This window comes from Erinaceus europaeus, chromosome 13, assembly GCF_950295315.1.
Source record: "Erinaceus europaeus chromosome 13, mEriEur2.1, whole genome shotgun sequence".
In the NCBI taxonomy this organism is placed as follows: Eukaryota; Metazoa; Chordata; class Mammalia; order Eulipotyphla; family Erinaceidae; genus Erinaceus; species Erinaceus europaeus.
Window position 1 is genome coordinate 61,062,689 of NC_080174.1, and position 15,701 is coordinate 61,078,389.

At 42.5% G+C, this 15,701-nt stretch overlaps 2 protein-coding genes across 2 annotated transcripts in view; one reads left to right on the top strand and one right to left on the bottom strand.

Annotated features, from left to right (window-relative positions):
- Positions 1-15,701, bottom strand: part of LOC107522939 (large ribosomal subunit protein uL16-like) — a 205,193-nt gene that overhangs the window by 113,265 nt on the left and 76,227 nt on the right. The gene's annotated exons all lie outside the window — the stretch shown is intronic.
- Positions 1-15,701, top strand: part of EIF2B3 (eukaryotic translation initiation factor 2B subunit gamma) — a 96,095-nt gene that overhangs the window by 70,679 nt on the left and 9,715 nt on the right. Inside the window, exons 9-10 of the mRNA XM_007530981.3 lie at positions 5,529-5,606; positions 6,484-6,632. Of these exons, the coding sequence (XP_007531043.1) occupies positions 5,529-5,606; positions 6,484-6,632 (227 nt within the window). The remainder of the gene's footprint in view (positions 1-5,528; positions 5,607-6,483; positions 6,633-15,701) is intronic.

The window sequence follows — 15,701 nt, forward strand, 5'->3', positions numbered from 1 at the left end:
GAAAACAGAGGACTTGGTCCATAGAGGCCTTGGTGGCTCCAACTAAATTAAAAAAATCTCCAAGCAGGCTAACTTCTGACCTTTGGATTCAGCATATTTCTTATTTTCAGCATGGTTGTGTGTGCACTGTCTCAAACAGTTAAGTACTGTGTTATCATTACTATGATGAGGTAGGCATAGGCACACACACGGGAGGTTTTCCTAAGAAGATGAAAGAAAAATATTATAAAGTAGCCAGATAGCAAGCCTCAAGAAAAAAATGCTTATAAGAAAGAGGAATTATCGTGGTCCAGGAGGTGGTGCAGTGGCTAAGGCACTAGACTCTCAAGCATGAGGTCCTGAGTTCAATCCCTGGCAGCACATGTACCAGAGTAATGTCTGGTTCTTTCTCTCTCTCCCCTATCTTTCTCATAAATAAATAAATAAAGTCTTAAAAAAAAAAAAAAGAACTATCTAGAGACAATTCTGGAGGAGTCTAACTCTGCTATTACTGAGATATGGAGATTGAGTTGCTTCTAGAGAAGCTTTGTCCCCCCACCTTCAAACCCCTACCCAGGGAGGGGAAAAAAATTTTTAATTAAGTAAAAGAATAAAGAGAGGAACAGTAGAAAGACTGAGACTGTTAGAGAACTCTTTGTTCTGTAGCAAGCATAAGAAGAAACAATGATGAGACAACAACAACAACAAATGTTGGGTCATATAGGTTGAAAATGGGGGGGAAGGTAGTTAAAGGGCATGCAGGAATAACAATGATGAAATTAGCTACTAACTGTTCCTGCTAGAGCTCTGTAAAAACTGTCATTGCAAGTATAAGCTAGAGGTGGGAAGATAAGTAGAGAGGTGCAAGATAGTGTTGAAAAATGGAATTGAGGGGTCGGGCGGTGGCGCAGTGGGTTAAGCGCACATGGCGCAAAGCGCAGGATCCCGGTTCAAGCCCCCGGCTCCCCACCTGCAGTGGAGTCGCTTCACAGGCGGTGAAGCAGGTATGCAGGTGTCTATCTTTCTCTCCCCTCTCTCTCTGTCTTCCCCTCCTCTCTCCATTTCTCTCTGTCCTATCCAACAACAAAGCAACGTCAACAATGGCAATAATAACCGCAACGAGGCTGCAACAACTAGGGCAACAAAAAAGGGGGGAAAATGGCCTCCAGGAGTGGTGGATTCATGGTGCAGGCACCGAGCCCAGCAATAACCCTGGAGGGAAAAAAAAAAAATTTATTTAAAAAAAAAAAAAGAAAAATGGGATTGAGGACAACAAAAAGGAAATAAATAGGTAAACATTAAAAAATATTAAAAAAAAAAAAAAGAGGGAGTCTGGTGGTAGCTCAGTGGGTTAAGCGCACAGGTGGTGTAAAGCGCAAGGACCCGTGTAAGGATCCTGGTTCGAGCCCCTGGCTCCCCACCTGCAGGGGAGTCACTTCACAGGCGGTGAAGCAGGTCTGCAGGTGTCTATCTTTCCCCCCTCTGTCTTCCCCTCCTCTCTCCATCTCTCTCTGTCCTATCCAACAACAATGACATCAATAATAACTATAACAATAAAACAAGGACAACAAAAGGGAATAAATATTTAAAAAACATTTAAAAAAAAAGAGAGAGAGAGAAATGGAATTGACCATCGTAAAGATCCCGGTTCAAGCCCTTGGCTCTCCACCTGCCAGAGAGTCGCTTCACAGGTGGTGAAGCAGGTCTGCAGGTGTCTATCTTTCTCTCCCCCCTTTGTCTTCCCCTCCTCTCTCCATTTCTTTCTGTCCTATCCAACAGCAATAATAATTACAACAACAAGGGCAACAAAAGGGAATAAATAAATAAATAAGATGTTAAAAAAAAAAGAAAAATGGAATTGAAAAGAAAATGGGAAATGGAATTGAAGGGCTAGGGAGATAGCATAGTGGTTATGCAAAAGATTTTCATGCCTGAGGCTCCAAATTCCCACCATAAACAAGAAATTTTGGTACCACCATAAACCAGAACTGAAATGAAATAAGAAAACAAAATTGGGGGGGAGAGCTGGGTGGTAGTGCAGTGGATTAAGTGCACATGGTGCAAAGTGCAAAGACCAGCGCAAGGATCCCGGTTTGAGCCCCCGGCTCCCTACATGCAGGGGGGTCGCTTCACAAGCGGTGAAGCAGGTGTCCAAGTGTCTTAATCTTTTGCTCCCCCTCTCTGTCTTTCCCTCCTCTCTCGATTTCTCTCTGTCCTATCCAACAACAATGACAGCAGTAACAACAACAATAATAACAACAATGGTAAACAACAAGGGCAACAAAAGGGGGGGGGGAAAGAAAACAAAATCGGGTTTGAGCTGTCAGCATTGCATGCATGAAGCCCTAGTTTGATTACCCGGCTTTATATATGTCCAGCTGGTATTCTGGTCTTTCTTTCTCATAAAATAATGGATAAATAATAAAAATAAATTTTGGGGGGGAGCTGGGTGGTAGCACAGCGGGTTAAGTGCAGGTGGCAGAAAGCGCAAGGACCGGCATAGGGATCCCTGTTGGAGACCCCAACTCCCCGCCTGCAGGGGAGTCACTTCATAAGCAGTGAAGCAGGTCTGCAGGTGTCTATCTTTTTCTCCCTCTCTCTGTCTTCCCCTCCTCTCTCCATTTCTCTCTGTCCTATCCAACAACAACAACATCAATAATAATTACAACAATAAAACAAGGGCAACAAAAAAAGGAATAAATAAAAAATTTTTAAAAGATTAAAAAAATAAATAAATAAATTTAGGGACCAGGCAGTGGCGCACCTGGTTAGGCACACATAACAATGCGCAAGGTCCCGGGTTCAAGCCCCTGGTCCCCACTTTAGGGGGAAAGCTTCACGAATGGTAAAGCAGGGCTGCAGGTGTCTCTTTCTGTCTCCCTCTCCATCTCCCCCTCTCCTCTCAGTTTCTCTCTGTCTCTGTCCAATAATAAAATAAATAATATATATTTAAAAATAAATTTTAAAGATAAATAAATTTCAAGAAAGAAATGAACATCGGGGCTGGGAAAATGGCTCTACTGGTCAAGGTCAGGACTTGGGTGCCTAAGAATCCAGGTTAGGTCCCTAGCTTCATATGTCCTGGAGTGGTGTTCTGGCTTATCATATGAAATTCCCTGTCTCATATGAAATAAAATCTTAAAAAGAAAAGAAAATTGCTGTTTACTCCCTGAGGAAAACCTGGCTCAGGAATCTTTACAGTTGAGATCATATAGTGGATATTGCCCAGCCACAGACCTTAAACTGGCTTCAATCCAGGTTTGTTACGATCCGGGGCTCCAGGCCCCCTGATCCAAGCTGTCTTTCACAGAAACCACATCTTGTCACATGTATGCCCAGGGCAGTCCTGGGTAAAGTCAAACAATTTAGGTTCAAAACTAATGGAGAGTTTCCTTGGGGGAGGGGGGTAGATAGCATAATGGTTATGCAAAGAGACTCCCATGCCTGAGGCTCCAAAGTCTCAAGTTCAGTCCCCCGCACCACCATAAGCCTGAGCTGAACAGTGCTCTGGTAGAAAGAAAAGAAGAAAAGGAAGGAAGGAAGCAAGGAAATGAGGGAGATAAGAAAAGAAAGTTTCCTTAGGGACCAGGCAGTAGCACATCTGGTTAAGCACACACATTACAGTGCTTAAGGACCCAGGTTCAAGCCCCTGGTCCCTACCTGCAGGGGTAAAGCTCGAGTGGAGAAGCAGGGCTGCAGGTGTGTCTGTCTCTCTCCCTCTCTGTCTCCCCTTCCCTCTCAGTTTCTCTCTGTCTCTGTCTAATAAGTAAATAAATAAAAATTAAAGAAAAAAGAAAGTTTCCTTAATCTGACTTCTAGTTCTCTTTCTTCAGTTAGTTCTCTGTAACCTGTCAGGCATGTTGGTGGGTAGCCTGAGGTTAGAGAAGTATCTTCTGAAGCGCAACCAGTGATAGTGCAGCAAACATGCCTGAATGATCTGGATTAGAATATAATCAACTTTCCAGAGATGGGACTGAGGGGCTAGCCTTTACATTGCCAGCGTGATCAGTTCTGGCAAGACATCCCTTTGCCACCGTGACCACCACACACAGCTTTCATCAGCATTCTGTCCATACTGAAGAATCATATATGGACATAATAGGTCTGTGCCTTCCTAATAGGTCAGGAGCTTAAATTCACCATATCCGTAACCTCTGCAGTTTCCTTATACTTGAGAGAGCATAGTCTTTCTTTTCCATGTGTCTTTAATTTTTTAAAGATTTTAAAATATTGTGGTCCAGAAGGTGGCGCAGTGGCTAAGGCACTAGACTCTCAAGCATGAGGTCCTGAGTTCAGTCCCTGGCAGCACATGTACTAGAGTGATGTCTGGTTCTTTCCCTCTCTCCCCTATCTTTCTCATAAATAAATAAAATCTTTTTAAAAAAAAGATTTTAAAATATTTATTTATTCCCTTTTGTTGCCCTTGTTTTATTGTTGTAGTTATTATTGTTGTTGTTGTTGGATAAGACAGAGAGAAATGGAGAGAGGAGGGGAAGACGGGGAGAGAAAGACACCTGCTGACCTGCTTCACCGCCTATGAAGTTACTCCCTGCAGGTGGGGAGCTGGGGGCTCGAACTGGGATCATTATGCTAGTCCTTACGCTTTGTGTCACCTGTGCTTAACCCGCTGTGCTACCGTCCGACTCCCGTCTTTAATTTTTTATTATTATCTTTATTTATTAGATAGAGACAGCCAGAAATCAAGAGGGAAAGGGGTGATAGAGAGAAACAGACACCTGCAACAATGGTTCACCACTCCCAAAGCTTTCCCCCTGCAGGTGGGGACCAGAGGCTCAAACCTGGATCCTTGTGCATTGTAGCATGTGCACTCAGCCAGGTGCGCCACCACCCAGCCCCTCTTCCATGTTTCTTTCTTTTGTATATGATTTTTATATATTACTGGATAGAGATAGAGAGAAATTGAGAGGGTAGGGAGAGATAGAGAGGGAGAGAGACAGAGAGACATCTGTAGCCCTGCTTCAACACTTGTGAAGCTTTCCCCCTGCAGGTATGGACCGGAGGCTTGAATCTGAGTCCTTGTACACTGTAATGTGTGCGCTTAACCAGGCGTGCCACCACCCGGCCCCCCTCTTCCATGTTTCTTTTAGCTGGTAAGGAACATAGGTATTTTCTCTGGGGCTGTCCTGGTGACAGAATTTGTCTGATACAGTATGCTCCCTCTGTGTGGCCCACAGTGGTTCTGAATCTAAGCAGGAAGCTAGGATGACCAAGAGGAACCTTGGCCCTCATCAGACCTCTCTCAGGTGCCATCTGCATATCTCAGAGGCTTGTCTTAACCACCTTCTCAGGTTAAAGGACACAGTATTGCTTTCACAGAAGAGATCCTCAGCTAGAATACTGAGACTCTGACCACTTAAGAGACTACTACAAACATAATCCTTGTCCTAGGGGAAGTACAGCAGTTTCCTGCTGTCTCACCCAGACACACAGCTATGGCTGAAAACACCCCACATCCCTTGAGTGCAAGTTCAGTTCTACGCAAGATACTTTTAGGTGTTTTCTATTCTGACTATGTTTCTTTCCTTAAGGTGCCCAAATTGTTACCTGTTTTCTGTCCAGAAGAATCACTAGTCCATTCATCAGCCCAGATCGTGACTAAACACCTGGTAAGTGCTTACATGGGCAGGGCAGGGCAGGCAAAGCTTTTCCTTAAAAAAACTGTATAGATCAGGGAGTCAGGCGGTAGCAAAGTGGGTTAAGCACACATGGCACAAAGCACAAGGACCAGCATAAGGATCCCAGTTCGAGCCCCTAGCTCCCCACCTGCAGGGGAGTTGCTTCACAAGTGGTGAAGCAGATCTGTAGGTGTAACTACAACAATAAAACAATAAGGGCAACAAAAGGGTATAAATAAATAAATAGATAGATATTAAAAAAAAAACACAACAACTATATAGATCAGGGCTTTCTCAAGCCCTGAACCTCACTAGCCCCTGGGAAATCACAACTGACTTCTAGTTGGAAATTTTCACCTTCTAGCCTAGGCACTCAAGATTTGGGAGGATGGGGGCTAGATAGCATAATGGTTATACAAAGAGACTCTCATGCCTGCGGCTCCTAAGTCCCAGGTTTAATCCCCTGAACTACCATAAGCCAGAGCTGAGCTGTGCTCTGATTTAAAAAAAAAAAAAAAAAAAAAAAAAAGCTTGAGCAGGTGCTGCCCCATACCATACAAACTCTGTAAGAAAGTGCCTGTATAGCTTTGGTACTCAGTAACAAGAGCCTTTTACCTCTGTCCTTCTTTTTACCCATATCAAAGTGCTCTGTTCTCTCTTTGAACAAATATATATAAATATATATATATGTGTGTGTGTGTGTGTTTACACACATATTGTCACTGTGTGGCATTGAGAAGTATTAATGATAACAATACCTCTTGCTAAAGTATCACTAGTAAAAGATCCCGTTAAATCCCAGCTCAGATCTAGGCATTTGGTCTGCAGCTGGTTGAGATAGATGGATAGTATTATTCACCTTTTGCAGGTTGAAGTTGACAGCCTCATTGGACCAGATACACACGTTGGAGAGAAGTCATCCATTAAGCATTCAGTCATTGGATCATCCTGTGTCATAAGAGAAAGAGTGACTATCACTAATTGTCTTCTCATGAATTCAGTCACAGTGGAGGAAGGGTATGTTTCCCCTTGGGCCCACTTGAGTCAAGACCCCTGTCATCCCTGGGAGGCTCAGGGAGCCACTCCAGCCTAGGGCTTCCCTTGGGGGTAAGGTGGGAAGAAAGGGAAAACTATGAAGGATTTGGTTTTGGTTCCATAATGACATGGTCTCTGAAAACATTTCCAGTAACATTCTTATACTTATGACTACAAGGTCCTAGGTGAAGCTGCCTTCTGTTGCTTTTATTTCATTTTACTTTATTGATTGGATAGAGATAGAAATTGAGGGGGGAGAGGAAGTTAGGGAGAAAGAGACACCTGTAGCACTGCTGTACTTCTTATAAAGCTTTCCCTCTGCAGGTGGGAACTGAGGACTTGAACCTGATTTATTGCACATTGTAATATGTGCCTTCTGTTGCTTTTATGTCTTACTTGGTGGGATGGCCACAGTGGTGAGTCACTGTCAGTGCTAGAACGACAGTATTCCAGTGTTAGTGGTTAGTTTCCTAGAGCAGCCCTGAAGAAGGCAGAGGTCCAGGAGGAGTAGACATTTAAGTCATATCCTGTTTTTGAAAGAATTTCTCTGTTACAAGTTATGAAGAATCTTCCTCAATTTAAGACATTTAGTGTCCTAAAATCTTAATTTATAAATAGCACAAGCTTAGAGTAAAACGACTTGAATCATGGTTTGTTTTAACTTCAGAATCACTTTATTGAAGAAATACTGATTTACAGGGCTGCTATGTCAGGGGTATATTTCCACAGTTCCCCAGGATAGGTTGTTTGGAGTCCATCATTACTATAGAATGTGAAACAGATTTATAAAACAAATTCTAATAATCACTAGACTCAGGCAGTGTGAGATTGATTCTAATTCTAAAATCTGTTGCTTTCTCCATCCAGAAACTGGTGGGAGAAAAGGATAAGGGAAGTTTTCAAGGTCAGTTAGCTTTCACAGATGTCAGTGAGGGTTAGAGAAAGCATTTTGGGGAGAGGAATTATCTAGGGCCAGAACCAAAGACGAAGTCTTTGCTCTTTGAGAGTGATTGATGGAAGACAATAGATAGGAAGTCCTGTAATCAAAGCTAGGAAAGGAATATTGGCCACCAAGATTGTCCTCCCCCAAGGCCACTTCCTGACTTGTTCTCAGAATGTTGGCAAAAGGCAGAAAGCCTTCAGTCAGGAGTTTGAAAGAATCTCCTCTAGAGAATCTGACCACTCAAGAAGAAAAACCAAAATGTATTTACATCAACGCAGTATTTAAGATAAAATAAAAACCTGTCAGATTTTCCTGGGTCCATGCTCCCAGAGGGATAGAGAATGGGAAAGCTATCGGGGGAGGGGGTGGGATATGGAGATTGGGCAGTGGGAATTGTGTGGAGTTGTACCCCTCCTACCCTATGGTTTTGTTAATTAATCCTTTCTTAAATAAAAAAAAAAAAAACCTGTCAGATTTAAAGAAAGCCTCTATCATAAAAGCTAAAAGTTTAAAAAAGCAAATAGAAAGAGGGAACTTAGAGGAAACAGACTTGAAATGCTTTCAAAAATATCTTTTCAAATAACAAGAAAAAACTTGAGATCTCATGCTTGAGAATCCAACTCTATCCACTGCACCACCTCCCAGGCTGCCTATTGATTTATTTTAATGAGAGGGGAAACATAATGATTATGTGAAAAAACTCATTGTGAGGCTCCCAGATGCCAGATTCATTCCCACCTTTTTAAAATTTTATTATTAGATAGAGACAGAGAAATTGAGATGGGAGGGAGAAATAGAGAAAGAGACAGAGAGACACCTGCAGCCCAACTTTGCCACTCAAGAAGCTTTCTCCCTGCAGTTTGGGATCAGGGACTTGAACCTAAGTCCTTGTGCATTGTAATGTGTGTGTTTAACCAGGTGTGCCACTGCCTAATCTTCACCCTCCTTTTTTTTTCTTTCTTTCTTTTTTTTAAAGAAAAAAGCTAGAGAGAGAGGCCATAGCACTGAGGCTTCCTTCTGGTGGGGCCAGACTCAAACCTAGGCTATGCACATGGCAAAGCAGCACACTATCCAACTGAAGTGTTTTGCCAGCCTTACTATATAACTTTAATTGCAAAGAGAAAGAAGTTTATGATACACTACCATCAGTGTTGTGCTGATTGACAACCAATTCTCCAAAAGAAAAAAAAAAAAGGAGGGAGTCGGGCAGTAGCACAGTGGGTTAAGCACACGTGGTGCAAAGCACAAGGACCAGCATAAGGATCCCAGTTCGAGCCCCCGGCTTCCCACCTGCAGGGGAGTTGCTTCACAAGCGGTGAAGCAGGTCTGTAGGTGTCTATCTTTCTCTCCCCCTCTCTGTCTTCTCCTCCTTTCTCCATTTCTCTCTGTTCTAACCAACAATGATGACATCAATAACTACAAGAACAATAAAAATTGAGGGCAACAAAGGAGAATACATAAATAAATACATTTTTTTTAAAAAAGGACCTGCTCAGTAACAACTGCCAATTTCCACAATATAAATCTATCATTATGTGGGGCTAGATGGTGGCACACCTGGCTGAGTGCACATGTTACAGTGCACAAGGACCCAGGTTCAAGTCCCCAGTCCCCACTTGTAGGGGGGAAAGCTTCACAAGTGGTGAAGCAGGGCTGCAGCTGTCTATATTGTCTCTCCCTCTTTATCTCCCCCTTCCTCTCAATTTCTGGGTGTCTCTATCCAATAAATAAATAAATAAAGATGATTTTTTTTAATCTACCATTATAATCAGTGATATCACTAAACACAGAGTTGGGAAGAGATGATAACCATCAGGTCTCCCAAGCACAGCAAGCTGACTCCAACACAGAACTGATGGTAGAAAATGAAGTATTTCATTTATTTATCAAATGTTTGAGGAACCCCTCTATGTTGAAGACTCTGTGTGAAGCAACTAAACACATAAAAATATGGGTCGGGGTAGATAGCATAATGGTTATGCAAAGAGACCCTCATACCTGAGGCTCTAAAGTCTCAGGTTCAATCCCCCACACCATAGGCCAGAGTTGAGCAATGTTCTGGTAAAGTGTGTGTGTGTGTGTGTGTGTGTGTGTGTGTGTGTGTGTGTGTGTAACAGCTTTTTCCCCCTTGAGGAACACACAGGCTATATGCAGTAAGAAGTGTAAAGTACAGTGATAGGAATGTGTGTGGTCACAGAAGGGAAAGGCTGAAAAAAAACTTAAGGAAATGGCCCTTGTACTGAATTTTGAAAAATGAAACCACCTGGTCTGGAAAAAGGAATATTGTAGATAAATCAAGAATGTAAAGCATGAGAGTTCCTAGCTTATTCCACGAACATCTCATTTGGACCTTAGCTCAGATTTAACCACTTCAAACGAAGCCTCACTAACTATTCACATCAGAAGTATTCTGTCCTGGGAGTCGGGCGGTAGCGCAGCGGGTTAAGTGCATGTGGCACAAAGTGCAAGGACCAGCGTAAGGATCCCAGTTCAAGCCCCCGACACCTGCAAGGGAGTCACTTCACAGGCGGTATCTTCCCCTCCTTTCTCCATTTCTCTCTGTCCTATCTAACAACAATGACATTAGTAATAACAATAATAACTACAACAATAAAAAACAAGGGCAACAAAAGGGAAAATAAAAATTGTTTTAAAAATATTGTTTTTTTTTTTAATATTTATTTATTCCCTTTTGTTGCCCTTGTTTTATTGTTGTAGTTATTATTGATTTCGTTGTTGTTGGATAGAACAGAGCGAAATGGAGAGGAGGGGAAGACAAAGATGGGGAGAGAAAGATAGACACCTGCAGACCTGCTTCACCGCCTGTCAAGCGACTCCCCTGCAAGTGGGGAGCCGGGGACTTGAACCAGGATCCATATGCTGGTCCTTGTGTTTTGCACCACCTGCGCTTAACCCGCTGCGCTACTGCCCGACTCCCCAAAAAAAAGCATTCTGTCATTATACTCTTATCACATCAGATGTTTTCATTTCCTTCATAACACGTCTGACCTTATTTACTTATTTCTCACCAGTAAAATGTTAGTTTCAAGATGTAACTTATCTTTGTCTCATTGTTATATTTGAAGATCTACAGAAACTCAATAAATATTTGTTATATGAAAGAATACTAAGTAATTAATAACTGCTATATAGAGTATAAAGAGGAATGGGTACTATGGGATGCAAGGCTGTGTAGATGGGAAAGAACTGTCCCTAAGGAGTGTAAAGATAACTGCAGTTTAAAATTCTAAAGCAAAGGGATATCATGATTAAGTCCTTTTTCTTTTCATGATTTTTTATTTCATTGCCACCAGGGTTATCACTGGGACTTAGTACTTGCATGTTGAATCCACTGCTCCCAGCAAACTTTTTTCTTTCTTTCATTTCTTTTATTTGATAAGATAAAGAGACTTTGAGAGATATAGGAGACAGAGAGAAAAAGACACTTCTGGCACTGCTTCCCCTCTCATAAAGCTTTCCCACCTCCTGCAGGTGGGGACCTGAGGCTTGACCCTGGGTCTTTGAGCATGTTAACATGTGCAACTTAACCAGGTGTGCCACTGCCCAACTCCTGAATCCTCACTTTATAGAGCTTTTACTATACTGTGAAGGGTGATCTAAAGAGGATAAACCTGGAGACAGAAAGAATACTGAAATAATCCTGGTAAAATAGAAGGTGTCCCTTAAACTAAATTAATAAGCTAGATAAAAGAAATAGTAAGTTGGCAGTCTAGGAAGTGGTGTAGCAGATAAAGCATTGGACTCTCAAGCTTAAGAAATAGTAAGCTGGTAGTCGGGTGGTAGCAATCGGTTAAGTGCACATGGCGTGAAGCTCAAGGACCGGCATAAGTATCTGGGTTGGAGCCCCCAGCCCCCACCTGCAGGGGAGTCGCTTCACAAGCGATGAAGCAGGTCTGTAGGTGTCTATCTTTCTCTCCCCCTCTGTCTTCCCCTCCTCTCTCCATTTCTCTCTGTCCTATCCAATAACTACGACAACAGCAGCAGCAATAATAACTACAACAATAGAAAACAACAAGGGCAACAAAAGGGAAAATAAATAATAAATAAATAAATTATAAAATAAAAGCTTTGAAAAAAAAAGAAATAGATGAAAATAATCAAGCACAGTGGCTGCCCAGATATATAAGAAAGTAAAGAAAACTCGGATGGGAGAAGATAGCATAATAGTATGCAAAGAGTCTTTCTTGCCTGAACCTCCAGAGTCCCAGGTTCAAGTCCCTGCACCACCATAAGCCACGGCTGAGCAGTGCTTTAGTAAAAATAAAAATAATAATAATAAGTAAATGTTTTAAAAATCATAAAGCATTTCTTTAAAATAAATAAAATATTTTTTTTAAAAAAACCTCCCAGACAGATTTCGTGCTCAAACAATATGGTTTCTTGTGCCAGTCACTAAGAATAGGAATCAGTAGGCGAAAAACACAAGGACCGGAGGAAGGATCCTGGTTCGAGTACCCGGCTCCCCACCTGCGGGGGAGGGGGGTGTCGCTTCACAAGCAATGAAGTAAGTCTGCAAGTGTCTTTCTCTCCCTTTCTCGTTGTCCTATCCAACAACAACGACATCAATAGTAACAACAACAACAAAACGGGCAACAAAAGGGAATAGATATTAAAAAAATAATAATATATATATTTTTTGCCTCCAGGGTTATCGCTAGGGCTCAATGCCTGCACTATGAATCCACCGCTCCTGAAGGCTATTTTTTCCCTTTTGTTGCCTTTGTTATCATCATTGTTGTTGTTGTTGCTATCGTTGTTGGATAGGACAGAGAGAAATGGAGAGAGGAGGGGAAGACAGAAAGGGGGAGAGAAACATAGACACCTGCAGACCTGCTTCACCACTTGTGAGGCAATCCCCCTGCAGGTGAGGAGCCAGGGGCTCGAACCGGGATACTTGTGCTTTGTGCCATTAACCTAACCTACTGTGCTATCACCCCACCCTCAAAAATAAATTATTGAGTGAGAAAGAGAGAGAGGGAGAGGAGAGAAATTGAGGAAAGGGAGTAGAAAGGGGAAGAAAGGAAGGAAGACAGAGAGGAAGGAAGGAAGGAAGGAAGAGAGAGAGAGAGAGAAAGAAAGAAACAAACATAGAAAAAGAAAGACACCTGCAGCTCTTCTTCACTGCTCATGAAACTTCCCCCTGCAGGTAGGTACTTAAGACTTGAACCTGGGTCCTTGTGAATGGTAACGCGAGTTAAACCAGGAAAGCAAGAGACCAGAAGGCCAAAGATCAAAACTGAGGGATAATACTGAAGCCTTGACAATGAAGGTTTTGCTAGACTTTGGATTCTTGCACATCAGCAGTCATGTAAATTGGAAGTGGCAGAAAATGAGAGACAGGCAGGAGCCTTCTATGCATAGTCTCGCCTACACCTTCCTCAAGGTGGTCCTATTAGTATCCTCCAAGCCCTGAGGACCTTGGGCAGGCATCCAAGTTACTGTCCAGAAAGCCTCAGTAGCTCAGCACTGCTGGCAGAGACATTCAAACTGAAAATATGAGAAATTCCCTTATGGACTTCTTTGTGCTCCTGTTCTGCTACTTGGTTCAGATGTAATGGCATCAGGGTAATCAAATCTTAGATGACTGCAATTTAATTACCTTTCCCAAATTCACCATAAGTAATTAAAACTAAATGACTTGAAAATAATGGGGGAAAGTTCATATAGCATCAGGATGTCTGATCTTATCTCAGAGCTAATTTTCAAGGTTGGGTAATCTCTAATGGCCTTCTCATCTTAAACCCCATGCCTATAACTTTTTTTTTTTTTTTTTACTAGAGCACTGCTCAGCTCTGGCTTATGGTGGTTCGGGGACTGAATTTGGGACTTTGAAGCCTCAGGCACGAGAGTCTCTGCATAACCATTATATTCTCTACCCTCCACCCCTATGCTTATAGCTTTACCTGAACTTTTTTTCATTTGAAAAAAAAAAGTTAGTTGCAGTCACCATCTAAACCTTTACTGCTTTCCTAACCAGCTAGAACATTATTGGTTTATCCAAGATTATGCTGCCTCCAAATAGAGTAAAAAAAACTTTTTTCTTTTTAAACCAGAGCACTGCCTAGCTCTGGTATATGGTGATGTTAGGGATTGAACTCGGGACATAAGAGCCTCAGGCATGAAAGTTGTTTGCATAATCACTATATGCTCTTTCCCTGGCCCATAATTTTTTTTTAAATTTTTAAAATACTTATTTATTCCCTTTTGTTGCCCTTGTTTTATTGTTGTAGTTATTATTGTTGTTGTCGTTGTTGGATAGGACAGAGAAAAATGGTTAAGCCACCTGCGCTTAACCTGCTGCATGACCGCCCAATTAAAATGTATTATTTTTATTTTATTTTTTCTTCCAGGGTTATCACTGGAGCTGGGTACAGCACTACAAACCCACTGCTCCTGGTGGCCTTTTGTTTTTTGTTTTTTGGTTTTTTTTGATAGAACAGAGAGAAATTGAGAGAGATGGGAAGATAGGGAGAGAGAAAGACAGACACCCTGCAGATGGGGAGCCAGGTCTCAAACCCAGATTCTTGCATGGGTCCTAGCTTAGTACTCTGTGTGCTTAGCCGGATGCACTACCACCTGCCCTCCCTCAATTTCTCTTTGTCTTATCAAGTAAAGTTAAAGTTAAAAATGGGGGAGCAGGGGTAAAATAGCTTTCTTGGGTAGTATTCTACTTTGCCTTGTGCATAACCCAACTTTAAGCCTGGCTCCCATTGCATTGAAGGAAGCTTCTGTGCTGTAGTCCCTCTCTGTCTTTATCTAAAATAATTACAATAATAAACATACTATATAAAAATGACCATTAGTGGTCCGGAAGATGGAGCAGTGGGTAAGACTTTGGACTCAAACATGAGGTTCCAAGTTCAGTCCCCAGCAGCACATATACCAGAGTGATGTCTGGTTCTTTCTCTCTCTCCTATCATTTCTCATGAATAAATAAATAAAATTTTAAAAAAGGGGGGCCAGGTGGTGGCGCACCTGGTTGAGCGCACATGTTACAGTGCGCAAGGACCCAGGTTCGAGCCCCTGGCCCCCACCTGCAGGGGGAAAGCTTCACAGTGGTTAAGCAGTGCTGCAGGTGTCTCTCTGTCTCTCTCCTTCTCTATCACCCCCTTCCCTCTCAATTTCTGACTGTCTATCCAGCAAATAAATAAAGATTAAAAAAAAAATTTTTTAATGACCACCAGGAGCAGTGGATTCCTAGTCCAGGCATAACTTAGGTTGCAATTTAAAAACAAACAAACAAACAAACAAAAAAATTTTAACTAGATTTGGGAGGGTCCTTGGTGGTATTAACATGTGTTTAATGTCCCTGGTTCATTCTCTAACACTACATTAAAAATTTAAAAAGGAGAAAAGCAGATTGGTCTTAAGACTTTTTTTCACAAAGCGCAAGGGCCAGTGTAAGGATCACGGTTTAAGCCCTTGGTTCCCCACCTGCAGGAGGTCGCTTCGCAAGCGGTGAAGCAGGTCTGCAAGTGTCTATCTTTCTCTCCCCCTCTCTGCCTTCCTCTCCTCTCTCTGTTTCTCTCTGTCCTATCCAACAACAGCAACAGCTATGACAGACAACAATAACAACTACAACAAGCACAACAACAAGGGCAACAAAATGGGGGAAATAGCCCTCCAGGAGCAGTGGATTCATAGTGCAGGCACCGAGCCCCAGCAATAACCCTGGAGGCAAAGAGAAATTGAGACAGAAAGAAGAGACAGAGAGAGACCTGCAGCACTGTTTCACCGCTTGTGAAGCTTTGCCCCTGGTGGTAGGAGCCAGGGATTTGAACCCAGGTTTTTGCACACAGTGACGTGTACTTTAACCAGGTGCACCACCATCTGGCCCCCTGGTCTTAATACTTTTTTTTTTTTTGTCACCAGGGTTATCTCTGGGGCTCAGTGCCTGCTCTACGAATCCACTGCTCCTGAAGGCCATTTTCCCCATTTTGTTGCCCTTGTTGTTGCCACTGCTGAGAGAGAAAGAAAGACACCTGCAGATCTGCTTCACCATGTGTGAAGCGATCCCCCTGCAGGTGGGATGCTGGGGGCTCCAACCAGGATCTTTGCGCTGGCCCTTGCACTTGGCACCATGTGTG